Source organism: Pelophylax lessonae (assembly GCF_965119305.1).
Source record: "Pelophylax lessonae genome assembly, chromosome: 3".
Lineage (NCBI taxonomy): Eukaryota > Metazoa > Chordata > Amphibia > Anura > Ranidae > Pelophylax > Pelophylax lessonae.
In genome coordinates this window covers 216,187,209-216,213,514 of record NC_138770.1, presented here as the reverse complement: position 1 = coordinate 216,213,514, position 26,306 = coordinate 216,187,209, and the positions used below count along the sequence as shown (strand labels likewise).

Genomic DNA, 26,306 nt, shown 5'->3' with positions numbered 1-26,306 from the left:
TTGAATATCTTTATAGGTAATGGAACTGATGTAGTGCCTGAATGGGATCTCCCACCAGGGCTCAGCTTCTGTTGTGTGCCTGGATGGCAGGTTAAAGGACATGGACTACATCCTTATGACATATCTGATTTAAAGTCGGGACAACAGTGCTCCAGCATTGAATCTGGTCACCTCGCCCCCCCCCCCCCCCCCCCCCCATGAGGGCTTAGCCTTGCGCTGCTTACATTGCAAAGTCACTTCACTGTAGGTCAGTGATGCAATGGGCTTTCCTGCTGATCACTTGGTTCTTCCTTTTGACATTCTTAAGCCTAGCCAAAATTATTTCTAAAGTTGGAAAGGGGCTAATTGTGTGTTTTTGCTTTGCCATTTTAAATATTTTCTACTTTGGTTTTATTGATCACAATTACTGTTTTTGTCTGCTTCCTCTAGGGAGGTTCTTATCACTTTGGGAGCTTCCCCCTTTCCCTAAAGAGGGTGCAGACAGCAGCAAAACTCTAGAGGGCCCAACTCTTCAGTACCAGGCCATTTCATAATTTGATAATATAACTTAAATTCTGTATTCTCATAAATTTCTGACTCTTGTGCAGATATTGGCTGTATAAAATACTAGCACTCTGAAGTAACACACAACTGCCTAAAGTGTTTAGAATACAGAAAAGTTTGGCTGCTAGACAGCTTGCTTATGTAGTCCTATTTTTTTTTTTTTCCTCTAGATCAAGCCTTTGTCACACTGGCAACAAATGATACCTATGTGAAAGGAGCGCTTGTACTGGGATCTTCTCTCCGGCGGAACAGTACTACAAGAAGGCTGTGTGTGCTTATAACTCCTCAGGTCTCAGAGTCCATGAGGCAAGTATTCTGTCAAACTTTTTATAAAATTCAGTAATTTTGAAGCTAAATAAAATGTCTGTCTTCTACAGAAAAGTGCTCAACAAGGTTTACGATGTTGTTCAAGTGGTGGATGTCTTGGACAGTGAGGACTCTGCACACCTAGCTTTAATGGAACGACCAGAACTTGGCATCACATTAACGAAGCTTCACTGCTGGACGCTGACACAATACACAAAATGTGTGTTTATGGATGCAGATACAATGGTAAGCTTGGTTTATATGTAGATTAGACCAACCAGCTGGAGCACACAGAACCATAATTTGCTGAATTATACTGTCTCAAGTACATATTCATGTTAATCTTTGGGGCACCTAACTCCCATTCTTTTTCCTTCACTAGTTGAACAGCTCAGCCCTTTCAGCTGCCTCAAACTACAACTTGACAAATTTGCAATATATAACCCATAGTAAAGGATGACTTGAAAAGGAAGCTGAAGCTTCAAAAATCATCTAGGCTTACCAGGGGTTCAAGGACTGAATTTGCTAATAAGCTTTATAGAAACTACAGTCATTTAGTTAGCAGCTACAGTATTTGCAGGTACTGGCTTTATAAACACTTACCAGCCCAGGCATCTAGATTGTCTTTCTCCCAGGCTTTCAGTTCCAGGCACCACTATCTTGACTGTGGGAAGCTGGCTGTGACTTCTGCTGTTACAGCTGGCCCCCTGTGAGCAGAACTGTGCCCCCTCTGCAGCACCTTCAGAATGCTCCTGCAGTATCCTGTGATGCAAAACTAGGCTGTAAAGTGAGCCCAGTATAACCATTTCCACTCCCACCAAGCCTGTTTTGTCAAGACGTCTTAATTCGGAGAATCCAAATGTTCCCCTATTAAGGGCCCTGGCACTAATATTGCAGTCACTGTCCCCTATCTGACTCCTCAATTCCCAGAATGCCTTCAGGGTTGACTACCTCTGTCTATCCACGGAGAATTTTTCTGATGTCTAAAAATCTAGTTCATGAGGGACCTTGCCTTAGATATATTTTGGTTGTTAATGTGTGCCCATACCTCAGCCTGGAATGGCCTGCATCAACTGTGCTGAAGGTCACCAGCTTTTCTTTTAAAACGAGCCCTGTCCTGCAAGGAGTCCATCCCTGTGGTGGACCTGGCTATTTTTCTTGTGTTTTCAACATGTACAGATGGAGCATGTCATGGGCTTCAAGAATCCAGTGGACAAAAAGTTTGAGACTCTTCTCAAAAGCCCCCTTTTGCTCCTGTAGTCTTAGCCCTGCAACCTGCCCTTTCTACCATGTCTTTTTGGACCTTTAGCCATCTGATCCAAATTCATTTTTCAGGATCCTGAAGATCTTTAACTGGAGCTTTCCCATGGCCCTTTACTACACAGATGGGACTAAACTTTGTTCAAATATTCTGCATGAGGCCCCTTTTGGCTGACCTATTAGACTTTCAAATTTCAGTGCAAAAATCATCTCTTGCATGTTTGATACAAGTCTAAAGATGCACCAAGGACTCCATCAAAGATCACTGCAGAAAGAATACCTTAGGCTGCCTTCTGAGAAATGCATGTCCTTTTCCTCAGAGGCCTCTAATGAAGAAAACAATTCTTGGGCTCAAATTCCAGCTGATTCTCAGTTCCACTGCAAGCCCTGGATCCCCAAATCAGCAAGTCTTTCCAATGTAGGAAATCTTATTCAAGCCACCTGGTCCCAGAAAGATTTGACCATCTAGGTCCAGGTGTGTTGTATCCAGGGGCTAGAAGGTAGACTTTTTGTCTTTGCCTCCACTCTGCTTCATGTTGTCAGACTTGCCAGCTTCTGTTGGACTGTCATTCCTCTCTAGAGCAATTGCCTTGGTATATTCTGTGCTGGAAAGGGCAAGGTCTAGGTTTTATTTAAACCTGGGAATGATGGCCAAGTGCAACATAGGTCTTATGTGAAACTTAAAGGTTTTCCACACCCTTAATCGTCCCAGTGCGCCAACACATCTGAACTTTGATGTAGCCAGGTGTTCCAAGTTTGTGCTTGCCTTCAGCTTGTCCCATTGCTCCTAAGGTCTTCACCACCAAGGTTCTAGCCTCTGTTTTTAGTGTAACTTTATTCTCCAGGCATCTGCACAGTGGGTTAATCTGGATGGTCTCCCTAGAAAAGGTTGTTCAGACTGTCAATGTCCACCAACTGTCCAGACCCTGAAGTGGATCCTAAATCTTAAGATGCCAGCTGGAACAGTATCAATGCTTTTAGTTCCTTGTCATTATCTGCATATGGTCCAGTCCAAGGGCTCCTTCCCCAAAAGCTTCTAGCTTAGGCTGGCTCCTGAATTGCAGAAACCAAACCTATTTTCTGCTTCTGCATTAGTGTTCAGGGCTTGGTGGCCTTATTCGGTTAGTGCCGTGCTCGGGTTCACTCCCAACCCTGTAAATAAGCATTCTGCAAGTGGGACAAGGCATTCTCGACATGAAAGCAGCCAGGTGAAGCTTGTTCTGACATGTAAACTAGTTCAGCACTGTCAGAAAAATCCCTCCCCCTGGTTTGGAAGGTCTTCACAATGGATGCCAGACTTCTGGCAGGGAAAGGGGCATTGGTTACCTTCTCAGTGCAGGGGACCTGAGCTTTGGAGGAAACTCTTCTGCCAATTGTCTCAACTGCAGAGTGTTCAGCTACGCTTGAGTGTTGGACCACTTGCATCAATGATTAGGGAGGAGCCACTAGTGTTGCAGCTTTAAAGGAGTGAATCTGATTGTGGCTTGGATGAAACATGTTCAGGCCCTGCCCACCATGCACATTCCAGCAGTGGTGAATTGGCAGGGAGTTCTTATTAGTCACCCTCTGTACTCCAGTGGTTTCTCCCCCCATCACTTTTGCAAAATATCAGGCCAGCAGCCTTAAAGTGATTGCAAAGTCTTGTGTGTGTTACCTCTGTGCAGTTTTGCACAGAGCAGCCTGATCCTCTTTTGGCGCTTTTCCACTGCATGGAACTGACCCGTTCGGCTCGCTTTTGCGCTTTTCCACTGCATGGTACGGTGTTGGAACGGTTTGGTACAGCGGCACTTTTCCACTACATGGAACCGAACGGTACAGCTCCCTTAAACGGTACCACCTCGGTTGTGGTTCCAAGAGGGCCGTACTGGTACCATATCCCACAATCATTTTGCATGCAGCCTTGACTGTCACTACTAGCCACTGATTGGTCAGAATTTGTTATTCCCACCCACTTACTATTAGTGGAAAAGCAAACCGTACCGAACCGTTCCAACACCATACCATGCAGTGGAAAACCAAACCGAGCCAAGCAGGGCCGAGTGGAACCGAGCCGGTACTTGCAATGGAGAGTGCCATTTGGCTCTCCTAGCCCACCTGCTCTCTTCTGATTTGGCTGGTTGAATGTTTTTTTTTTTTTTTTTTTTTTTTTTTTTATTGGCAGCGGTAGCCGAGGGGAGGGGGAGTCCCAGGCAGCTTAGACACTCCTGCAACATTATTGGATAAAGATGGGCTCATGTAAGTATAAGGGGGCTGCCGCATAAGGTTTTCATCCTAATGCATAGAATGCATCAAGAGAAGAGAACCTTCTGACTTGACAATCCCTAAACAATTCCTTGTGCCACAGAAGGTGGTTTGAGACCAAGGCTGGCTGCCTTAAGTTTCCTTAGTTGTGAATACTGTCTAGTCAGGACCAAGAAAAGGCTTTTAAAGCTTTTTCTTAAAGCACAATACAGGACACTAGCTCTCCTATATTTTTTTTGGGCTAAGAACCTGAGGCTTGCCGGGCAAGAAGTTGTAACGGTATCAAACAGGTAGTGATAACACGATCTAGAATACAGTGCATCCATTGACTAAATATGGTACTTTAGACTGTCATACAAGTAGCCTTTTAGTTGTACTTCTAAGTGTGAGATCTATTTCAGGTTTTGACAAATATTGATGACTTGTTTGAACGTGATGAGCTGTCTGCTGCACCAGATCCAGGCTGGCCTGACTGCTTTAACTCTGGAGTGTTTGTATATCAACCATCTATTGAGACTTACAACCAGTTGATACAGTTGGCAAGAGAAAAAGGCAGCTTTGATGGTAAGTTGAAGATCATTAACTACAATTTGTATATACATTCTGAAAAAAAGGCCTCTTGCACACCTATAAGCGACTGTTAACTCATGATCTTTCTGCCAGCACGATTAAGTGACAAAGCAACGTCCTTGGTTTCCACCCAGAAAGCAACCTCCATTTCAGCAGTAAGGTGTTCTGTTGGGAAATGGTACCTTTCCTCTGTTCATGTGCTGCTTAGTACTAGGTACTCCCTCAGGGGGAGATGTGTATATCAGGGGGCCCAAGCCAACCAGCAGGTGGTTCTCTGCCCTGCCTCTGGCTGGAGGAGACTTGCTTTTCCTGGAGTTTAGAGCCTTCACTTTTTTCTGCCACATGTTCAGACGTATAGCTCCTGGTTTCCAGCAGTTGTCCAAGAAATGGGCCAGCCTTGTATAGTGCTTCGGTGAGAACCTTTCAATTTATACTGGTGGTTCCCTGGGACCATCCCACAGGTGTTTACATGTGCCCATAGCTGGGTTTCCTGTTAAGGGTCTGCACCAGGTGCATGCTGTGTTCAGTGCTCTGCAGGGTCCTAAAGTGTTGTGGGGACTGTGACTACTGCTGTTGGCTGCCTCTTTGGAGCAGCTTGAGCTGGTGGCCATCTTGGCAGGGACCCATACAGCAACCTATCTTGGCTGTGCCCTGGATTTTCTGTGTGGATTTTCTGTGGGAAGTGTTTCCAACTGGCTAAGCACATGGCTTCACCAGTGGAAGCTTGGTTTTAAGGCAGCATTGGTGATCTGATGACCTAATGTCTGGTGCTTGATCTGAGTTGCGTACGTAGATGTCTCTGGTGAAACATGGGGAGTTCTCCCCTTTGTTCCAAAAATGCTCAAAGCAGACAAGCCGGTGTACAAAAACAGACAGACATATGCTTTCCAGATGTTTGTTTTTTTTTTTTTCCTCCATCGTTCATCAACAGATGCAGCTTTAGACCAATGGGTTAGGCTCCTCCTAAGGCATGGTTCAACTTTTAGCCTGCCTAGTGCTATTCCTATGGGGCTGTCCCAGCAGGCATAACGGCATTCTATCAGCAATCAGTTTGTTTCTGCCTAGTTTTAGGAATGGAACCTAGCTCCCTGCTGAGACTTTGGCCTTAGCTGTTAATAGGGAATTTTGTGTGTAATTTTTTAGCTTTCACAAGTAAATTCCGGAGGACCAAGATCCAGAGGAACTACAAGCAACAGCCAGCTGTGGTTTCGCCCTGGATAATCTAGATCCTTAAGGTCTCCCAGCCTGGCCAGTGAGCGTGAGCAGGTTAGTCCAGAACTAGGCCTTGCCACGAGCCTGCGAGTGGACCGTCTCGCTGGGGATGCAACGACTTGGAACGCTTGAGTCGCAGCTTCCCACTGGCTTGACAGCACCCCCATCCCAGGTGGGGAGGTAAGCTGTTTTGGAGTGGTGCCCACCTGGTATTGTGAGTAGATTGTTCACCCCCCAAAACCGCAGGTGGTCTTGTGGTGGATGTGGCCCCCTCCCTGGAATAGTCACAACCATGGTCTCCCTTAGTTTCCCCTGCCTCTCAGGACTAGACCTGTATACCCCTCCACATTCCACTGCCCCTAGCAGGTTTTTACCTTGTGTGGCGGTAATATTGTGGCGCTGCATTGGTGGGGATGGCTTGTCCTGATGGGGTCCCTGCTTGGGGACCTTCTGATGCCTACTGTTCTAGGACTCTTTGGGGGGGTCCTGGAGACCGCATGGTGCACCACGGGGGCCACCATCTTGCTGTGGATAATGCGGTTTCTATCCCCATTGTATTGCATGGGCAGCCCATTTTTATATAGTTCCCCCAATATGAATGCATTGAGCGGCCATTTTCCTGATGTCCACAGGCTGGACAGGTGTGCGGCATGGCTTTTAATGATAGGCAATTTGTTCTTTTTCCTGTGCAGTTCATTGTCTTTCGTTTTTGCATAGAACGGGCTGGCAGTCTCCTAAGCAGTCCAGTAACATTTCTCTGGGGTTCCCTGTCGTTTCTTCCTCATTCACTCTTAGCTATTAGTCAGGGATTGAGAGCCTGCTGTAATAGCAGTGGGATAACTTTTTTGGCTTTTCTTTTTTGGGGGGACACTGCTCTTTTTAATCAGTGTAACATGGGGAGTCCTGACGCAGACATGGCTGCCAGACTTAGCCCACCCTGAGGGGGTTGGTGTCTTTGCTTTGGACAGTGATGACCTGTCTCCTTCAACCGCAGTATGGGAACTTGCTTTGGACCTTATCGTTTCAGTGCTGAAAACGTTAAAATTGGCTGACTCCACAGTGCCAGGTACGCAGGTGTCTCTTGGCTCCCGCAAATCCCATAATGCAGGCAATGTTTTCTCTTGTCCAGAACGGTTTCATAATGTGGATGAACAATGGCGGCGCATTAAGCACATGCTGGTGGCGTGTGGATTGTACCGCCGAAGGTGGATCACCCGCTATCCATGTTAAATCAAGTGACTCAGGTTAAATCAAGTGACTCTGGTAATGGTGGAGAGTCTAACTTTTGAGGACCCCATGGGTAGAGTCTTTGTCCCGCCATCTACATGGCAGGTTCCATTTGAAGACTACCTTTGTGAACATTCTAGTGGCGCACACGGCTACTGAATGGGTGAAGTAAAAGTAACTTGGAAGCTGAACGGCTCCCCCTTATGACTAATGGACCAGTTGGCTCACCTGGTGTTTGTGCGATGCATTGTGCCTGGATTCAGCTCTGATAATGGCCAGGGCATCTGCAGTAGGGTTGCGATTAAGTGCATGGTGTGATTGAAAAGCTGGTTTGCTGACCACGCCTCAAAAAAGGCCTCGACTGATCTACACGACACGTCACAGGAAAGGTTGTTTGGATCCTCTCCGGTTGAGTTGATCAGAGGCATCACAGGGGGTAAGAGTACTCTTCTTCCCCTATCTAAGGGTAAGGCGCCACGTCCTGCTATAGGATAGTCCTGACTAGGCAGATTAAAAATATACCAAGGACCTAGTTCCTTGCTGGGATCTGTGGTCCTGGAAATCTGGTTGTACACAACCAGGTCTAGGCCTGAGTCGCAGCGTTCCTATTGGCCGACAGAATGGTTCTGTCAGGAGATGGCGCCCACCTGTTCCAGGTATGGTAAGTAATTGGGGGCCCCCCAGCGTGTTTTGGGGTGGAAGCGGGCCCCTTCCTAGAAAGGTCGGCCCCCTCGGATTCCCCTGTCCTGTCTCGCACCCTCCTTACCTGTGCCCCCTGGGCTGGGCGTCATGCCGATGTTGGGGGCGGGGGTGCGTGACCGGAAGAGATCGTGTGGGTGGTACTCACCTGTCACTACCAGGGCCCCCCATCCTGTCCAGGAGGCTAGGGGGTCCCCTCAGGGGGCCCTCAGAAGCACCCCAAGTGGTGTAGGGCTGCCATTTTCTTGTAGCCCAAGGGCTGCATAGGATTGGCAGCCTTTTTGCAGTGCATCCCCCATTGAAAGATCAATGGCGGCCTTGTTTTTGGAGTCCCTAGGTGTTTGGCAGTGTCCTTTTTTGGCAGCAGAGCCCCTCCCTAGTGCTGACACTTTTTTTTTTTTTTTTTTTTCCCATCTCCTGTTTGTAAGACCTTTGTCATCAAGGGTAGCCCCAGAGGGGGTAAGAGTACCTTTCTCCCCCAGGCTAACGGGTAAGGACCCCTGTTGTAGACTGGGGTCCCTCCTTTTCAGCGCACAAAGTTGTGTTTTTTTTTTTTTTCCCCCCTTTAGGGTCAAGTGATTAGAGATCAAAGGCCTTCAAAGCCCCTTCGAGTGGCTCCAAGCAACCCTGGTCTGGCAAACAAATCAGTTTTCCCCAGACCTGCAGGTAAAACCCCTTTGGCCTGAAGGTGCGCCCTCACCCTTATCTGGGGTGTGGGGACGGCTTTGCTGGTTCCCAAACCTGTGGCTTTCCCGGATGCAAGACAAGTGGGTACACAAGGTCATAGGTTGAGTTACAAGATTGAGTTTAAATCTGTCCTTCCAGTAAGGTGCTTCCCTTCCAATGTCTGTCCCCTAGATCGCTTACAGGCTCTTTGGGGCGATGCAGGACCTGTTGCAGAAACAAGGTGTAATAGTTCTGTTCCGAATTCAGAACATTTTCAGGGCTTTTACTCCAAAACCTGTTTACGGTCCCCAAGAAAGAAAAGGTGCAGCCAATACCTAAAAGCACTGAATTGGTTCGTGAGTTCCAAAAATTCAAGATGGAATCCGTTCGCACAGTGGTGGCTTCCCTACATCTACATCAGGGGTATTTCCTGGCCTCCATAGACATCAAAGATGCCTACCTCCGCATCCCATTTATCTGCAGGACATCAACAGTTTCTGCATTTTGCCGTAGGGAGAGGATCACTATCAGTTTGTGGTGTTACCCTTTTGGTCTCGCCTCTGCTCCTCGGGTCTTCACAAAGGTCTTGGCTCCGGTCCTGTTAAGCCATTGGGGGATATCGGTCCTGGGTTACTTGGACAATCTGCTTCTCGGTGCAGAGCCTCCCACGGCACTGACAAACTTGGAGGTCACCATGAGAACTCTGGAATTCAGGTGGTTTCTTAACCTTAGAAGTCGTCCCGGGTCCCTTCCATGAGACTGAATTATCTGGGCCTGACTTTAGACTCGTCCTCAGCCAGGGTGTTTCTGCCTCCAGACAAACTCCAGTGATTCAGCTATTGCTGTCCAGCAATTGGTCGCTCCTTCGGACTTGTATGAGAGTTCTGTCCTTCGAGGCAGTCTTTCACTCTGTTCCACACGACATACCTCCAGAAGGAAATCCTTCTCAAATGGAACAAAGATCCAAATGCCCTGGACAACCAGATCCGCTGAGCCAGGTGACCAGGGGGTCCCTGATATGGTGGCTTCGGTCTCCAGCGCTCAAACTAGGAAAATCCTCCCCCCCCCCCCCCCCACATTGAACAGTTGTCACCATGGATGCCAGTCTGTCTGGGTGGTATGGTGTTCTTGGCAAGCTTTCTGCTCAAGAAGTCTGGTCACTGGAAGAATCCGGGTCCGCTGGATAGGGTACCGCTGGAGCAGTCCAATGCGCATTCAATTGGACAATGCCACGGCCGTGGCTTACATCTATCACCAAGGGGGCACCAGAAGTGTCCTTGCGGCCTTGGAGGTGGCAGGCATCCTTCGATGGGTGGTACGCTTTGTTCTGGCTCTCAGCTGTTCACATTTCAGGAGTGGAAAATTGACTGGCGGATTACCTCAGTCCACACTTTGGATCAAGGGGAATGGTCTCCATCCAGTGGTGTTCCATCAGTTGTCTTTGTTGAGGTACTCCCAACAGATCTACTTCTGGAGTCTTGGATCGACGGGAAAGTGCAGAGGTTTGTGGCCCACTCTCGGGACCCTCTGGCAGACTCAGCAGACGTGCTGGTGACACTGTGGGGTCACTATCAGCTGATGTATGCCTTTCCCCCTCAAGTTGCTGCCAAAACATCTTTGCAGGATCGAGGCAGAAGGGATTCAAGTCATCCTTGGGGCTCCGGACTGGCCTCGCTGAGCTTGGTATGCTGACCTGGTCAGGCTAGTCGCAGACGTTCCTTGGAGACTTCCCATCAGGGAGGATCTACTGTCTCAAGGGCCAATCTTCCATCCTGCTTTAGTCGCTGGCTTTGACTGCTTGACTGTTGAAAGCCAGGTGCTGAAGGACGGGATTGTCTGCTGCAGTGATCCCCACTCTGCTTAAAGCGAGAAAAGTGTCTTCTAATCGTACGTGGAAGTCGTGTCATACATGATATGAGTCTCTTGGGGTTCCCCCTCACTCTTACTCGGTGACTTGGATCTTTCCCTTCCTTCAATGGGGAGTTGATCAAAAATGGGCCTTGAGTACTATCAAGGGTCAGGTCTCGGCCTTGGCAGTTTTCTTCCAAAGGCTGTTGGCCACCCGTTCTCTGGTACGTAACTTTTTTTATCCAGGGGGTGCAACACCTGTTGCCTCCGGTGCGACCGCCATTGCCACCTTGGGACCTCATTTGTTGCAGTCGGTTCTCCAGAAGCCTCCTTTTTGAAAATATTCGGGAGATTCTACAGCTTGCCTTATCTCCAGAAGGTGGCTTTTTTGGTGGCTATTCTGCACGCAGGTTAACACAACTGGCGGCGGCGTTTTGTCCTCCCTATCTGGTCACGGGTAAAGTGGTGCTTTGGATCTGTCCTGAATGTGGTTTCCCCTTAAATGATATTTCTACCCTACTTGTATCCTAAACCTAAACATCCTAAAGAATTTGCACTGCATACTTTATATGGGGTTTGGGGCAATCGGGGTGTACTTGGTGAATCTGACTTTCAAAGACTCGGTAGTCGCCCTTTGTACTCGCGGATGGACCAAAAAAGGGCTGCCTGCGTCTAACCCATCGAACTAGTCACAGCAGACAGTTGTGCCTTATTCAATTAAGGGTCAGGCTACACCTTTCCCTGTTGGGGCGCATTCTACTCGGGTGCTTAGTGCTTCCTGGGCCTTTCGCCATCCGGCATCTGTGTTTAAGGTTTGCAAGGCAGCTACCTGGTCATCTGTTCATACCTTCACGAAGTTTTACAAGGTGGATGTGCTGGCAGATGCCTCCTTTTGGCTGCCAAGTTTCTGCAGTCTGCTGTTTTTTAAGGGCCTTTAGTCTCCCTTGAGGGTGTTCTAATGTTTTTTTTTTTTTTTTTCCCATTTGGGTCTCATCTTGTTCTGATGAGTCTTTGTTGCCTGGTTGGCTGTGGTTCAGCCTTGGATTCTTTTCTGCTGTTCCCACCCCTCATTTTTATGGCACTGCTTGGGGACCTCCCTACTGTTATGAAGAACAGACTGTCCGTCAGTGAACGATAGAGAAAATTGGATTTTTGTCTTAACTGTAAAATCCTTTTCTCTGAAGTTCATTGATGGACGCAGTACCTGCCCCTTTGAGTTTGGTGGGTATTTTTAGACTCTGCTTTGTTACAAAACTGACATCCTACAGCAGAGTATACCTCCTGGGACAGCCCATAGGCGTAGCCAGATCTTCTTTTTTTTTTTTCCTAGTGTCGTCCTGTAGGGGCAGTATAACCCAAACTATGAAGAACAGACTGCGTTCCTGAATGAACTTCAGAGAAGGATTTTACGGTAAGTCAAAAATCCAATTTTACATACCAGGTCACAAGAACAAGGTAAATCGTTCTTCTGGTTCAAAGAAGCCATGGTTGGGCAAACCCAAGACCGGCCAGTCTGGATCTGCAGATGAGTCCTCTGCATAAAGGGACACCCTCAACTGCTTCTGGGGTGGGGCTACGTCTTTGTTTCTTTCCAGAACCCTGGACTTCCTTGATTTTGGACAAATGGGTTCACAAATTGATCCGATCAGGGTACAAGATCGAATTCCGATCTCGCCAGTCAGACAGGTTCTAACTGTCCAATCTTCACCTATCTTCAGACCGGTTAAGGGACCGATACCACTCCTTGCGACGGCAAATCGTGCACCTCCCCCTCAAAGGGTTTTAGTCAAACCTACTCACCATGCCCAGGATCCTGGATCTCAGGCCCTGAACCGTTTTGTACGGGTACAGAAGTTTCAGATGGAATCAATCCACACGGTAGTTGCGTCACTGCACCAGGGCGACTTCTTAACCTCTATTCTTAGCCTCCATAGAGGTATCAAGGACGCATATCTACACATCCCTATTTACGCTGGTCGCCAGTGGTTTCTTCACTTTGCAGTAGCAGAGGACCATTTTCATTTTGTGGCATTACCCTTTGGTCTTGCCCAACCCCCCCCCCCCCCCCCCCACAAAAAGATATAAAAATTGCAGGGGGCGTTGCTGTTGGCAAACTGTCTTCACTGCCGACTTGCATGCAGGTCTTGGTCTGATGGTATCAACCTTCGAGGTGGTTCCATTTGCTCAGTTGCATACCAGACCTTTGCATAGGGAGATTCTTGTAAAATGGAACCAAGATCCGAAGTCCTTGGCCTCTTGATTTGTTGAGCCACAACACAAGGCCTTCTGTGTTGTGGTGGATCTAGTTTCCAGCTCTATACCGGGGCAAGTCCTTTCTCCCGTTTTGGACAGTGGTAAACAGACGCCAGCCTGTCCCAGGGTGGGATGCTGGGAAAGCTGTGCCCAGGGTACTTGGGACAGTGGAAGAGTTGAAACTACCGATAAACATTTTGGAGCTCAGAGCAATAAAGCTGTTTGAGCCATTGGACAACTAGTCCTACAAGATTGTCGTCGGATTCAATCGGACAATGCCACGGCTGTGGCTTACATCAATCACCAGGGGGGCACCAAGTGTCTTAGCAGCCAAGGAACTGGTTGAGATTCTGGCCTTGGAGTAAAGGTTTGTTCCAGCTCTCTGCTGTTACATTCCAGGTGTGGACAACTGGCAGGCAGATTACCTGAGTCGTCAAGTGTTGAATCAAGGGGAGTGGTCCCTACACTAGGGATCGACTGATTATCAGCAAAGCCGATATGCACTTTACCCAATATATTGGAATCGGCCCCGGAGGTTACCAATTGTTTCTGGAAAGTGCATGTACCGGCGTCCAAAGCCGACGGTCGGCTGTCAAGACGACCGATGCGGCTGAGAAGCCACCTGGCTGTCCTTACAAGGAGCAGACGTTCTTATCCCTGGGCACCTTCCGCAGCTCCAGGTTGCTTTTGAAGATTCATCATCGTATGTGGAAATCGTTTTATGGTGTGAATCCTTTGAAGGTGCACCCTCGCTTGTGTTCGATCGCTAGGGGTTTGGCCTTTCTGCAGAAAGTTGAGCAGTGGTTGGCTTTGGGCACTATCAAAGGCCAATTGTTGGCTTTGGCTATATATTTCCAACGCCCATTAGCTACACATGCCTTGATTCGTACCTTCATACAGGGAGTGTGCCATATGGCTTCTCAGACAGTCCCTGCTACCGCAGTGGATTTCAATCTGGTATCTGTTCTTCAAAAGCCTCCTTTTGAGAACATTCGGGAGATTTCTTTGCTTTGTCCTAGAAGGTTGCCTTTTGGTGGCCATCACTTCTGCCTGCAGAGTATCTATCTGATTTGGTGGTGTTGTCATGCCGCTCACCTTATCTGGTGGTACGTAGAGATAGTGGTACTTCGACCGACCTAATCAGTCGTTTCCTCCTAAGGTGGTTTTGGACTTTCATCTGAATGAAGACTTTGTGCTGCCTTCACACTGTCCTAAGCCCAAGCATTCCAAGGAAATTGCCTTGCATTTTTTTGGATGTCCTTCAGGTGATCGTTATTTACCTGGAGGCCACTGAGTCTTTTCGAAAGTCAAACTTTTTGTCCTTCGAAGGACCTCGTAAAAGGATTGGCTGCGACCATAGCCAGATGTATGAGGCAGACTGTGGTTCAGGCTTATTCACTGAAGTGTCAGGTTCCTCCTTTCCCAGTGAAGGCGCATTCTAGAGTACTGAGTGCTCCTTGGGCTTTTCAACATCAGGTGTCAGTGCTGCAAGTTTGCAAGGCAGCAAGTTGGTTGTCCACACGTTTACAAAATTCTACAAAGTAGATGTGTCTTTGGCCGCAAGGTTTTGCAGGCTGCTGTTTAAAGTGTGTGTGTGTATACCAAAAGTTTGGACACCTTCTCATTCAAGTTTTTCTTTATTTTCAAGACTATGAATCTTTATTTTCAAGAATATGAAAATTGTAGAGTCCCACTTCAAGAGGTAGTCGCCTGAAATGTCTTCCAACAGTCTGGAAGGAGTTCTCAGATGCTTGGCACTTGTTGGGCCCTTTTGCCTTCACTCTGCCGTCCAGCTCACCCCCAAACCATCTCAATTGGGTTCAGGTCTGGTGACTGTGGAGGCCAGGTCATCTGGCGCAGCACCCAATCACTCTCCTTGGTCAAATAGCCCTACACAGCCTGGAGGTGTTTGGGGTCATTGTCCTGTTGAAAAATGGTCCAACTAAACGCAAACCGGATGGAATGGCATGCTGCTGCAAGATGCTGTGGTAGCCATGCTGGTTCAGTATGCCTTCAATTTTGAATAAATCCCCCAAGTGTCACCAGCAAAGCACCTCCATGCTTCACGGTGGGAACCAGGCATGTAGAGTCCATCCGTTAACCTTTTCTGCTTCGCACAAAGACACGGTGGTTGGAACCAAAGATCTCAAATTTGGACTCATCAGACCAAAGCACAGATTTCCACTGGTCTAATGTCCATTCCTTGTGTTCTTTAGCCCAAACAAGTCTCTTCTGCTTGTTGCCTTTCTTTAGCAGTGGTTTCCTAGCAGATATTCTACCATGAAGGCCTGATTCAGTCTCCTCTTAACAGTTGTTCTAGAGATGTCTGCTGCTAGAACTCGTGTGCCATTGACCTGGTCTCTTAACCTGCGATTTCTGAGGCTGGTGACTCGGATGAAAATCAAACGTGCTGCGCCAGAAGTGCACAAAAATAAGTGATTAATGAATCAACAAGTGTTATCAACAAAATATAGTGTCCATCATATGTGCTCTGATGAAACATAAATGTTCATATAAAGTGCTCCAAAGTAATGATTAGTATATCCAGGTGGTGACAGGACAGCCTCAATCCCTTGTGAATCAAGCAGGAACCACCAGTGTGTGAACTCCCTCCACCAGTAAGATTGGCCTCTCACCTTGATACCAGACCCAAACGGGCCAGCATGAGCATATCAGGGGATAAACAGACTATCACAGGTAACCTCTCCAGCCTTCACCTCCGGGGGTCGCCAGGACATAAAATAAAGATAAAGCAAAGATCTAGTGCTCTCTGAATGTAAATAATGAGCTTTTATTGAGCATAAAGGGGTAACTCACATTTGTTGGGCACTCGGGTGCTACTCTCTAACACTGAATGCCATAACAGCAGGCACGGCTGAGTGCCCAACAAATGTGAGTTACCCCTTTATGCTCAATAAAAGCTCATTATTTACATTCAGAGAGCACTAGATCTTTGCTTTATCTTTTATGTCCTGGCGACCCCCGGAGGTGAAGGCTGGAGAGGTTACCTGTGATAGTCTGTTTATCCCCTGATATGCTCATGCTGGCCCGTTTGGGTCTGGTATCAAGGTGAGAGGCCAATCTTACTGGTGGAGGGAGTTCACACACTGGTGGTTCCTGCTTGATTCACAAGGGATTGAGGCTGTCCTGTCATCACCTGGATATACTAATCATTACTTTGGAGCACTTTATATGAACATTTATGTTTCATCAGAGCACATATGATGGACACTATATTTTGTTGATAACACTTGTTGATTCATTAATCACTTATTATTTTTGTGCACTTCTGGCGCAGCACGTTTTTTGATTTTTATGTTTTTGTTGTGAGGTGTGGACACAATTTGTGTATGCAGCCGGATTTATATATTGATTTATTCTAGCACATTTATACACATTTGAATTTCACTTAGTCTTGCGCTGATAGTTTTTTCACTATGGTGACTCGGATGAACTTATCCTCTGCAGCAGAGATGACTCTTGGTCTTCCTTTCCTGGGGCGGTCTGCATGTGAGCCAGTTTCTTTGTAGTGCTTGATGGTTTTTGTGACTGCACTTGGACACTTTCAAAGTTTTTTTTTTTTTTCCCCAATTTTTCGGACTGACTGACCTTAATTTCTTAAAGTAATGATGGCCACTCTTTTTCCTGTACTTGGCTGCTTTTTTCTTGCCATAATACAAATTCTAACAGTCTTCAGTAGGACTATCAGCTGTGTATCCACCTGACTTCTGCACAACACAACTGATGGTCCCAACCCCATTTATAAGGCAAGAAATCACTTATTAAACCTGACAGGGCACACCTGTGAAGTGAAAAACATTTCAGGTGACTTATCTCTTGCTGAAGTGACTCTACAATAATTCAGTAATGAAAAGAAAACTTTGAATGATAAGGTGTCCAAACTTTTGGGCTGTACTGTGTATGTATCCCCCCCCGCCCCCCTCAAGGTGAGCTCCAGTTCAGGTTCGGCTCAAAATGACAATTCCCCAAAGGCTAAACCTAGCCAACCAGGAAATGAGTCTTGCATTTTCTGCCCAACCCTCATGTTTACGCTGCTTTGGGTCATCCAATTGGTCTAAAGATGGAGCTGCGTCTGTTGAAAGATGGAGAAATGTATTTTGTAAGAACTTTTGTAAGAATCCTTCTCTGAAGTTTTGACAGATGTAGCACCCGCCCCTCTACTTCTGAGTAGGGTTTTCTTGTCTGCTAAATCTGTTTAGTTGCAAGCAGTGTTTAGATAGAAGTGTGTGGGGTTATGCCTGCAGGGACAGCCCCATAGGTGTGGTTACACTTTGTGCCTATTCCTGGTAGGAGGAGCATAACCAATTGGTCTAAAGATGATGGAGCTGTGTTTAACTTCAGAGAACGATTTTATGTTAAAGTTATTACAAAATCCAGTTTTTTTTCTTGGTGTGGCCTCTTAAGTGGTGCTAGCTTACAGGGCTTTGGTGTTGGGCCATTGGAGTTCTTGCTACATAATATTCTCCTGCTGGAGCCTGGACTCCTGATGTATGCCTTTTGAGCCCTGTTTGGGGGTCTTTTTTTACCTGTAATCAGAATTCTACCTACATTTCACTGTTTCCATTGGTTACTTTCAAGGCCTCCATGAAGTATGATTGTTGCAGTTACTAGTGTGCTTATGGTAGCTTTCAATCCACCAAAATTTCTGGTGTCAGTTATATGTAAGGCTAAGGTGTCTAGTTAGCTGCATGTAAAAGTCTTTACTCCACTTCACTGCCACTCCTGTGGGGTATGTTCCTTTTTAAGGCTTTTATAGTAAATTGCCAGGGTAGCCTTCCAAATCCTCCTTTGCTACAGCAGGTTCTGTGCATAACTTGCCATGTAGATGCTGTCAGATGACTGCTAGGCCTGTGGCTAACTAGTTGATGGGTAGCATCTTGGGGACCTGGTTTCAGGGTGTGGTTATAGGGGGCTACTGAGGGTTCAGTTTTCAGGCCTGTCTGAGGCTTTTCTCCTTACTGCCCTTTGTGCAGCTGTTGTGACTCTCTTGGACCCTGTTTGCCTGGCGGTAAGTCCTAGGTACTTAGTCCTGTCTCCTGCGGTCTAAGTTTTGACTAGGTTTGGGTGCTGATTTTTCAAAACTCTACACTGGCACCAAACCATTGCTTGGAGAAATGGGTGGTAGCCATCGCTCTGTTAAGCTTCCATCCCTGTCAGCCTACATGGTGGTGTCCTGTCTCCATCTGAGCTCCCTGGAAGGGAATTTCAGGGACGGTCCTTTTTATTTTTGCAGCTTGTACTTTAGGTGAATGATCCTTTATGGTTTGTCAGAAAAGGGAATGGGACAACTAGAAAGAGGCGCCATACAGTAGAGCAACAGGGGTAGAACTACACAAAATAGACTCTCAAAAGAAGCAACGGAACCACTGCTAATGAAAAATAGAAAAATTTATTGAATACAAAAAGCAGAACACATGGTAACGTTGTAAAATAAGATGCAACACCTTCCACCTCACCCCTAAAAATAAACCACGTGGTAATTAAAAACAAAGGACAACACAGATATTGTAGGTGGACTGCTGATGCCTAAAGAGCAATCTACATGCACATGTGGGTAGCCGAATCACAAAGCACTGATGGATGGAGCACAAATGACTGTTGACCCCCACAGAAGCTAGGATTCGGACGAAGGAACATCAACATTCAGGTGGTACACAATCGTCCGAAGTAGCAGAATCAAAAATCAATTGCATGAAGTGATCGACCACTCAATGTCATAAAGGGGATGCCAAACTAAATGAGCATAGATTCGAGAGACTCGACAGAGGGCAGACACCCCGCTCCCACCAAGTGGATGCAGGGATGGCTGCGGACTGTTGGGGTCAGGAGCTAAACCAAACATGCAAAGGTGGACGGTGTGACCAGAATCATGGAGGCAATAGGACAAAAATAACCAAATTCAAAAATGGAAATTGATAAACAAACCAGGGCACAATAAATAAAATCAGATGTGCCTCAGGGTAAAAAAGCCACCGGGACTGGGCACACCGTCAGACCTGCATGAGGGGAATCAAGACCAGCCTAGAGTGATTAGACAATGAATAAATAAATGACTAGAAATGCTGGAAGTCACTGGGACTGTCATCTCAGAAAGACTGCACTCCGTGAATGGGGATCAAAATTGCTGAGCTGATGACACTGAAAGAATAAACAAAGTGGCAAAACCGTACATTCCTAAATAATAGCACCCAAATAGAGGAGAGCAGGAATCGGCTACAGTTCAAAACAATAGTAGCAAATGTGGATGGAAAAAGAAGTCTGTCTGAAAATTAGAGCTAAACCACCCTGTGAACCAAGCAATGAATGCACCTGGATAGAACAGAGCGGCTGAACCCAGACACATTAATGCTGCTATCACGGATCCTGACAATCCCAATAAAGGGAAAGAGGTGCAACAGGCATATAAATCACCTATATAAATAAAATAGTATGGTATGCACACATGGTAGCAAGGTCATGGAGGTGAGCAATATATCATCATATCTCAATGTAACAGCTCGCAGCCAGGCTACAAAATAAACAAAATAGAATAAACGAGTCTACACCGATCAGGATCGGCAAATGTATGCAAAAAATTGCACAGTGATCTGGGACAGGGGCTGAAGCTAACGGGTGGCTGGTGGGAAGTAACTGAGGCAAAGGGGGGACTATGAGGGGCCACGGTCAATCGTGAGCTGCTGGCGCGCAAAATAAGAATCCCAGAATTAAAGGTGATGGGGATAGTGCATCAAGCAGGTGAGCCCCTGTAGCAGTAGAAACAAATAGGATGGGACAGTGTAGCAGTTAGCTGTAAAGTCATCGATCATCGAATAATTTAAAAAAATGGGGACCCCTAAACGGGTGGAATGGGGTAACAGCAGGGCAACAAACAGTACTATATACGGAGGGATCTTCTCACGGGTAGTCCTGAAAGTATCTGTTCAATATGCAAGAAAGGGAATAGCCTCGTGGTATGATTAACCTCACATCCTATGGATTCAAAAGGGACTGAAGGAAAGCCAGTCTTCCAAACAAAGATGACAGCAGTGAAGGGCTGAGAGCTACAGCTGGAAGTGACTAATGCATACTGGACATGCAGTCTCGTTCTGTCCACACAGATAGCGTTCAGCTAGCACAGCCTCATGTGTACACTTGGCACATAAACTGCTCGCGGTAGCCCGCTGTGGCTGCATCCAGGAACCGACCCAGTCACGGTGGAGATATCAGGCAGCATTCATCTCGCATTCATCTCACCGGAGTGGTAACATCACAGCTGACAGTAACCCTCAAAGGCATTGGATGAAATGACTCAGCTCCATAAGGCAGACCCCTGGCTCATGTGGAAAGCAGTCCACCTACACACCGTCTACATGTTTCGCTGGAAACCCCAGCTTCATCAGGACATAGCACCCCCTAGCAGGCCAAGGGATTAAATACAAGTGTCAATCAAATAATTACAAGTGACATAATCTCCAATTAAGCCATGGGCAGGCACTTAGGTGTGTTAACCCATTAGAAGACTAAAATGAAGGAATAGAAGACTAATAAAATGAAATTACGCTAGCAGCTGGTTGGACAAAAAAAAAAAATTCACCAAGAATTTGCAGGGCTTTCTTCCCACCTAGTTGCTTATGGGACAGGAAGTGAAGGGAAATCTCCGCAATGGGACACAGATGGCAAAAAAAAAAAAAATTCTGACGGGTTATAACCCTCCCTTGCTCTGTCCAAAAAAAAAAAAAACTTGTATAATTTAATTTTTGTCTATGTTAACAGAATGTTATCAATCTAAGACTTGTAGATTCATTTCCCTATTCAAGCCTAGAGGCCACAGACGCCTCAATCTATAAATCCAAAATTTTTATTTTCCTTTGCGGGCAGTACTTGGTATTTCCACCTCTTGATGCATTGCTTTGGGCTCTCGGCTGTTTTTCTAAACTCACCATATTATGGCCATAAATCCTTTTTGTGTCCATTGAAGGGTGGGTATTGCCCTTCTCATATTTCTGTTCCCTATATCCTGCTTTGATTAACTGAGCTGCCTCTTGAAAATGAGGCCTTAACCCCCCCCCCAAGGTTTTTCCCTCCTAGTGTTCTGAAGGTGATGTCAAATAAGACCTCTTAATTTTGGGCCACCAAATTGATCTAAGATTTTTTTTTTTACTCAAAATTACCCATGTTTCTCACTAAAATGTACAGCAATTGCAGAAATCTGAAAATCTGACTGGCCTGTCACACCCACTGTGACCTATTTTATCACTGTTGCTTTAGCTGATGATGATGTGATGTGACAGCAGCCTTGTAGTATGTTTGAAAAGTACTGCTGTCTCCATAGTAGTTCATGCACTTCCTGAACCTGTTTTGCAAGCTGTAGCACTGAATCTAAGACTGCGTTTTTTTTTTTTCTTTTTCTTCACTACATTGATAATGGACCCACTGCATGCTTGCTGCTGCGATTTGGTTAAGTTTTATAAACAGCCAGCATTTTCCCATACCAAGGTGTAATTCCGGTCAGTGGAACTCTGGATAATCCTGCAGGCTGCCAAGGAATAGGCCTGTCGGCAAATAAAGTTGGTGTTGGCTCGCTCGATACCAGCTCAATCAACTCGGCAGAAAGGACAAAGCATATGAAATCAAACAGAAAAACTCATGGTGCAGTACATGAAGGCTGATATATTGGCTCTACAAGACACCTTAGCATGTCATGCTCAACAATGGTCTAACAGGCTGCTTACCAGACTCAAAAGAATTATAGATGGTGCAAACAGGTGATGTGTTTCACTCAATGAAATAGATTCCCATCTCAGGTGATCAGCGCAATCCGGGAACCAAAGTCCAAAGCCTCAATGTGTAGCCAAAGAAAAAAAAAAAAAAAAATATAAATATATATATATATATATATATATATATATATATATATATATATATATATATATATATATATATATATATATATAATAGTATGTGTGTGCTTAGACTCAGATAACGAGTACCAAGGAGCCATGTAAGGAAAAAGGCATCACCCTTAAAGAGGTTATTTTTAAAGTGTACCGCTCACCTCTCCCATGGGTAACATGTTCTGTCACCCTTCTTCTGGGTTCGCGGTATCTGGCCATCTGATTGGCTGGACCCGCAATTGCGTCACTCCCGTGCATGCGCGCAGGAGCCGGTGGTCACGGGGGCTCTGAAGGAACGGCACCAGTGGCTGTTCCTTCAGAGCTTCAGAGAGCATGCGCCAGTTATGTCACTGGCTGTATTTAAGGTAAATATCTCCTAAACAGTACACAGTACATGTTTAGGAGATATAGGTAAGCTTAAGGCTTACCTATAGGTACAACTTGCAGAGAGGGTTTACTCTTTAATTGTGGACAAATTGGTGTCTTACCAGAACTAATATTACAACTGATAATCAGACCATCCTGGTAGTGGAAATCTGCAAACCCAATACCCAGGCAGGTGCACTTTGATGGTGGTAGAAACCTCAATCCTCGTATTCAGGGAAATGAGCATCTGATGCTGTTTGAGTTGTGGATCATTTCCCTGCATACGAGGATTGAGGTTTCTACTATCAAAGTGCACCTGCCTGGGTATTTTTGCTGATTTCTACTACCAGGATTGTCTTATCGGTTGTAGTAATTCTTCTGGTAAGCAGCCAATTTGTCCACAATTAAGGGTGATGCCTTTTTCGTTACATGGCTCCTTGGTGGTTTCTTGGTATTTAGTTGAGTCTAATCATACTATACCATATATCTTCTTTGACTACACACTGAGGCTTTGGACTTTGATTCCTGGATTGCGCTGATCACCTGAGATGGGAATCCATTTGGTGCAAACCGGTGATGCGTTTCAATCATTCTTTTGAGTCTGGTAAGCAGTCACACCATTGTTGAGCATGACATGCCTAGGTGTCTTGTTAGTGGTCTCTGGAGTTAATATACCAGCCTTAATGTACTGCACCATCAGTTTTTCTGTTTGATTTCATATGCTTTTTCCTTTCTGCTGGGTTGATGGCGCTGGTATCGAGCAATCCAACATCAACTTCACTTGCTGACAGGCCTATTTCCATCTGGTAAGCAGATTGGATTCTGTTCATGTAAGCAGATTGGATTCTGTTCATGAATACGGACTGTTTGAGTGCCGCAAACCAATCCTTTTTCTTATCTTTTCTGAAGGTCGGTATCCGATTTTGCTGGCAGCCTAATTTTGGACTTTCTAATCTCCTTTGAGCGTGGAATTACCCTTGTTTGTATCCTCCGAAAATTGCCTTGCATTCACTGGATGTGGTTCGGACATTAAGGATGTACCTGGCCGCTAAAGTTTGATTTAGATCCCTCACTATTTGTCAAGGATAGACCTTGCAAAGGGATGGGTGTTTCTGCTGCACCCATTTCCAGGTGGATCAGACTATGGTTCAGGCTTATTTCATTAAAGGTCGGATTTCTCCTTTCCCTGTTGAGGCGCATTCTACATGGGCGTTTAGTGCCTCTTGGGCCTTCTGTCAGGCGTCAGCAGTGCAGGTTTGCAAGGCAGGATTTTACTTTTTTAAACTTCACTTTTATGTCTAGAGGCAGGAAATCTCCCCAAGTCTGGGGGGGTTCCCTTTTTGGAGCATTGGCCCTACAAGATGTCCCCTATTGGAAGACTTCCTCACCACCTTGGCATGCTAACATTTTTGGGGTTTCCACTAGGGATCAACCGATTATCAGCAAAGCCGTTATATCGGAGGCCGATATGCACTTCCCCCGATATATCGCAATCTGCCCCTGAGGTTGCCGATATTTTGGGAAAGTGCATGTACCGGAGTGATGCTTGATGTTAAAGGCATCACTCCGGTACCGGTGTCCATAGCCGACGGTTGGCTGTCTTGTAATCACGACCGATGCGGCTGAGAAGCCGCTCGGCTGTCATTACAAGGAGCAGACCTGGCCCCCTCCCGTCGCTTTGCGCAGCTCGCCCGGGTCTCCTGTCCCACCAGCCTGCACGGCTGCTGAAGAGAAGACCCGATCAAAGCCGCATTCGGCTCTGATCGGGTCTCCATGTAAAAACCCGGAAGTGATGTCAACACTTCTGGGTACTCAGCGCCAAATTCAAAAAAATTACAGCATTCAAAACAGCCAAACTTGGCGTTTTGAATGTTTTAAGTGCAGAGGAGGGGTTTGGGTTCTTAAATCCCCAGATCACTCCAGAAGAGTACCTGTAAAAAAATGAGAAATTTTAATGTACCAAAATATCGGCAATAAAAAAGCTATATCAATCGATCACTAGTTTCCACTTTTCCTTGTAACCCCAGCAGGAAATATGCCTGTGACCCCACTGGGGAGGTTCACCCTTAAGTGGAAAAACGTGTATCCCTTTGCCCTCTTTTGCAATGTGCTTAGGCTTACCTGTTTTAGGTATTAACAAATGAATCATACAGTAAATGGGTTTATACCAATGGTGCAAGGTGAAGTCTCTGTATGGGATCAAGAGCCTTGCGGCACCCTGGCATCACTAAAACCTTTCCAAGGAATTTAAAGGGGACTTGCATGAATATAGATGTGGCTGTTGGCACTAAAGGCCTGTTTTTTCCTTTTCCTTTTTAGGTGGGGACCAGGGTTTGTTGAACACCTTTTTCAACACATGGTCAACTAAAGATATACACAAGCATCTACCTTTTCTATACAATTTAAGCAGTGTCTCCATATACTCCTATCTGCCAGCATTTAAAGCGTAAGTACATTCTTAAACCTGATGTGGATATTTGGTTTGCAAAAATATGTTGTATTGTGTGCTCCTTTATTGTATTCTGCTTGGAAGTGAAGAAACGTGCACGAGGTACACTGGAAAAGTTGATTAAACCTGAAACTTGGCTCCCATCTGACTAGAATTGCTGAAAATGCTAGTTGCTTTGTAGGTATGCATCCTCCAGCATCTGGCTTCCCTGTTGACTCCTCTACATACATGTGTCTAGTACAGTGATTAAAATTCTTAGTTTATTTTATGTAGCTTTTGGATAGAGTAAAGACTTCGCATCGGTCAGTTTTGTAATGCGGTCTGTGCCTCCGTTAGGGATATTTACCCTGTTCACGTTATTGAAAGGAGGGGGGGATCCTATATTTTGGTTTGTCCCTAGAAAAGTAATACTAGTTCTGGTGACCTGAGGATCCCCAAGAAATTTTTATTTGCAGTGATTTCTGCACAAAGGACGAGAAATCTACTCTGCAATGGGACACGGGGGGGGGGGGGGGGGGGGTGGGGGGAAGAATCTGACAGGGGTTATCACCCCTGCCTTACTCTATCAAATCAGTTTTTTTTGCCTATAGCGCTACTTTAAGACCAACTTCATTTTGAGGAGTACAAGTTATAACCATACCTATGGTGGGTTTTTTCTTTAATTGGGGAGATGTCACTTTAACAGCAGACTAGAACCTCCTCCCAAAATGAGGCACTCCCTGGTCTAATGGGTTCAGGGGACAACCCCAAAATTTTTTTTTAATGAGAACATGTAGGGCAAATTAGGAGGATTTTGTGGGGGGTTTTTGTTTATGGGTATGTGGCAGATGTTCTAATCCTCTCCTATCAAAACTAAATTTTATAAACTAAATTATTTTTAGTAATACTTTAAACGTCTTGCAACTGCATCAGTTAAAATATTACAAATTGGGTAATTACAGCAGTTTTCCAGCTTTCTGGTTGTCTTGGTCAAAACTGCCAGTATTGCTTGCCATCTCCCTACAACTGATCTTTTCCCATTACTGACATGTCATGTCTTCTGTAGTCTCGTGTGGAAGCAACCATCATGTAGAGCAGGGGTGGGGAACCTTTTTTTTCTGCCAAGGGCCATTTGGGTATTAAATCATTCAGGGGCTGTACAAACTTATCAACTTAATGTGCCTGTTATATTTGGTCAAAAATGTAATTAACTCACCCCTAATGTGATGGCTGCAACTGCTTCTCTTTGAGGTGTGTGATGTTAGCTGGTATTGATGATGTTGCTACTCGCAACTGGTTTTCCAGGTTTGCGTTGGTCAGTCTGGAGCACAGTCGACTTTGTGGTGGTAAGTTTTTTGAAAAGTACTGCTGGTGGGTACAGCTGGCTGGTACTGCTGTGGGTACTGCTGGCTCAGGCTGGTACTGCTGGCTTGTACTATGCTGTGGGTACTGCTGGCTCAGGCTGGTACTGCTGTGGGTACTGCGCTGTAGGTACTGCTGGCTGGTACTGTTGTGGGTACTACTGACTCTGGCTGGTACTGCTGTAGGTATTACTGGCTCTGGCTGGTACTGCTGGCTCTGGCTTGTACTGCTGTGGGTACTGCTGGCTCTGGCTGGTACTGCTGGCTCTGGCTGGTACTGCTGTGTGCTGCTGGTGGTAAATCCTGGCTAGCAGCGGCGCCGCGCTGGAGGAAGAGGCGATGTTTCCTGTATTGGTCACAGGCGGAGTGCATTTGATAGAACTATACAGGAAGCATTGGCGCCATTCTGACAGATCAGCTGAGAGAGACTCA

At 46.1% G+C, this 26,306-nt stretch overlaps 1 protein-coding gene across 2 annotated transcripts in view; it reads left to right on the top strand.

Annotated features, from left to right (window-relative positions):
- Positions 1-717: 717 nt before the first annotated feature.
- GYG1 (glycogenin 1) overlaps positions 718-26,306 on the top strand; it is a 44,827-nt gene continuing 19,238 nt past the window's right edge. For both annotated transcript variants that reach the window (XM_082251948.1, XM_082251947.1), the window contains exons 1-4: positions 718-849; positions 921-1,095; positions 4,752-4,914; positions 24,405-24,531. In XM_082251948.1, the coding sequence (XP_082108074.1) occupies positions 845-849; positions 921-1,095; positions 4,752-4,914; positions 24,405-24,531 (470 nt within the window). In that variant the 5' untranslated portion in view covers positions 718-844. The remainder of the gene's footprint in view (positions 850-920; positions 1,096-4,751; positions 4,915-24,404; positions 24,532-26,306) is intronic.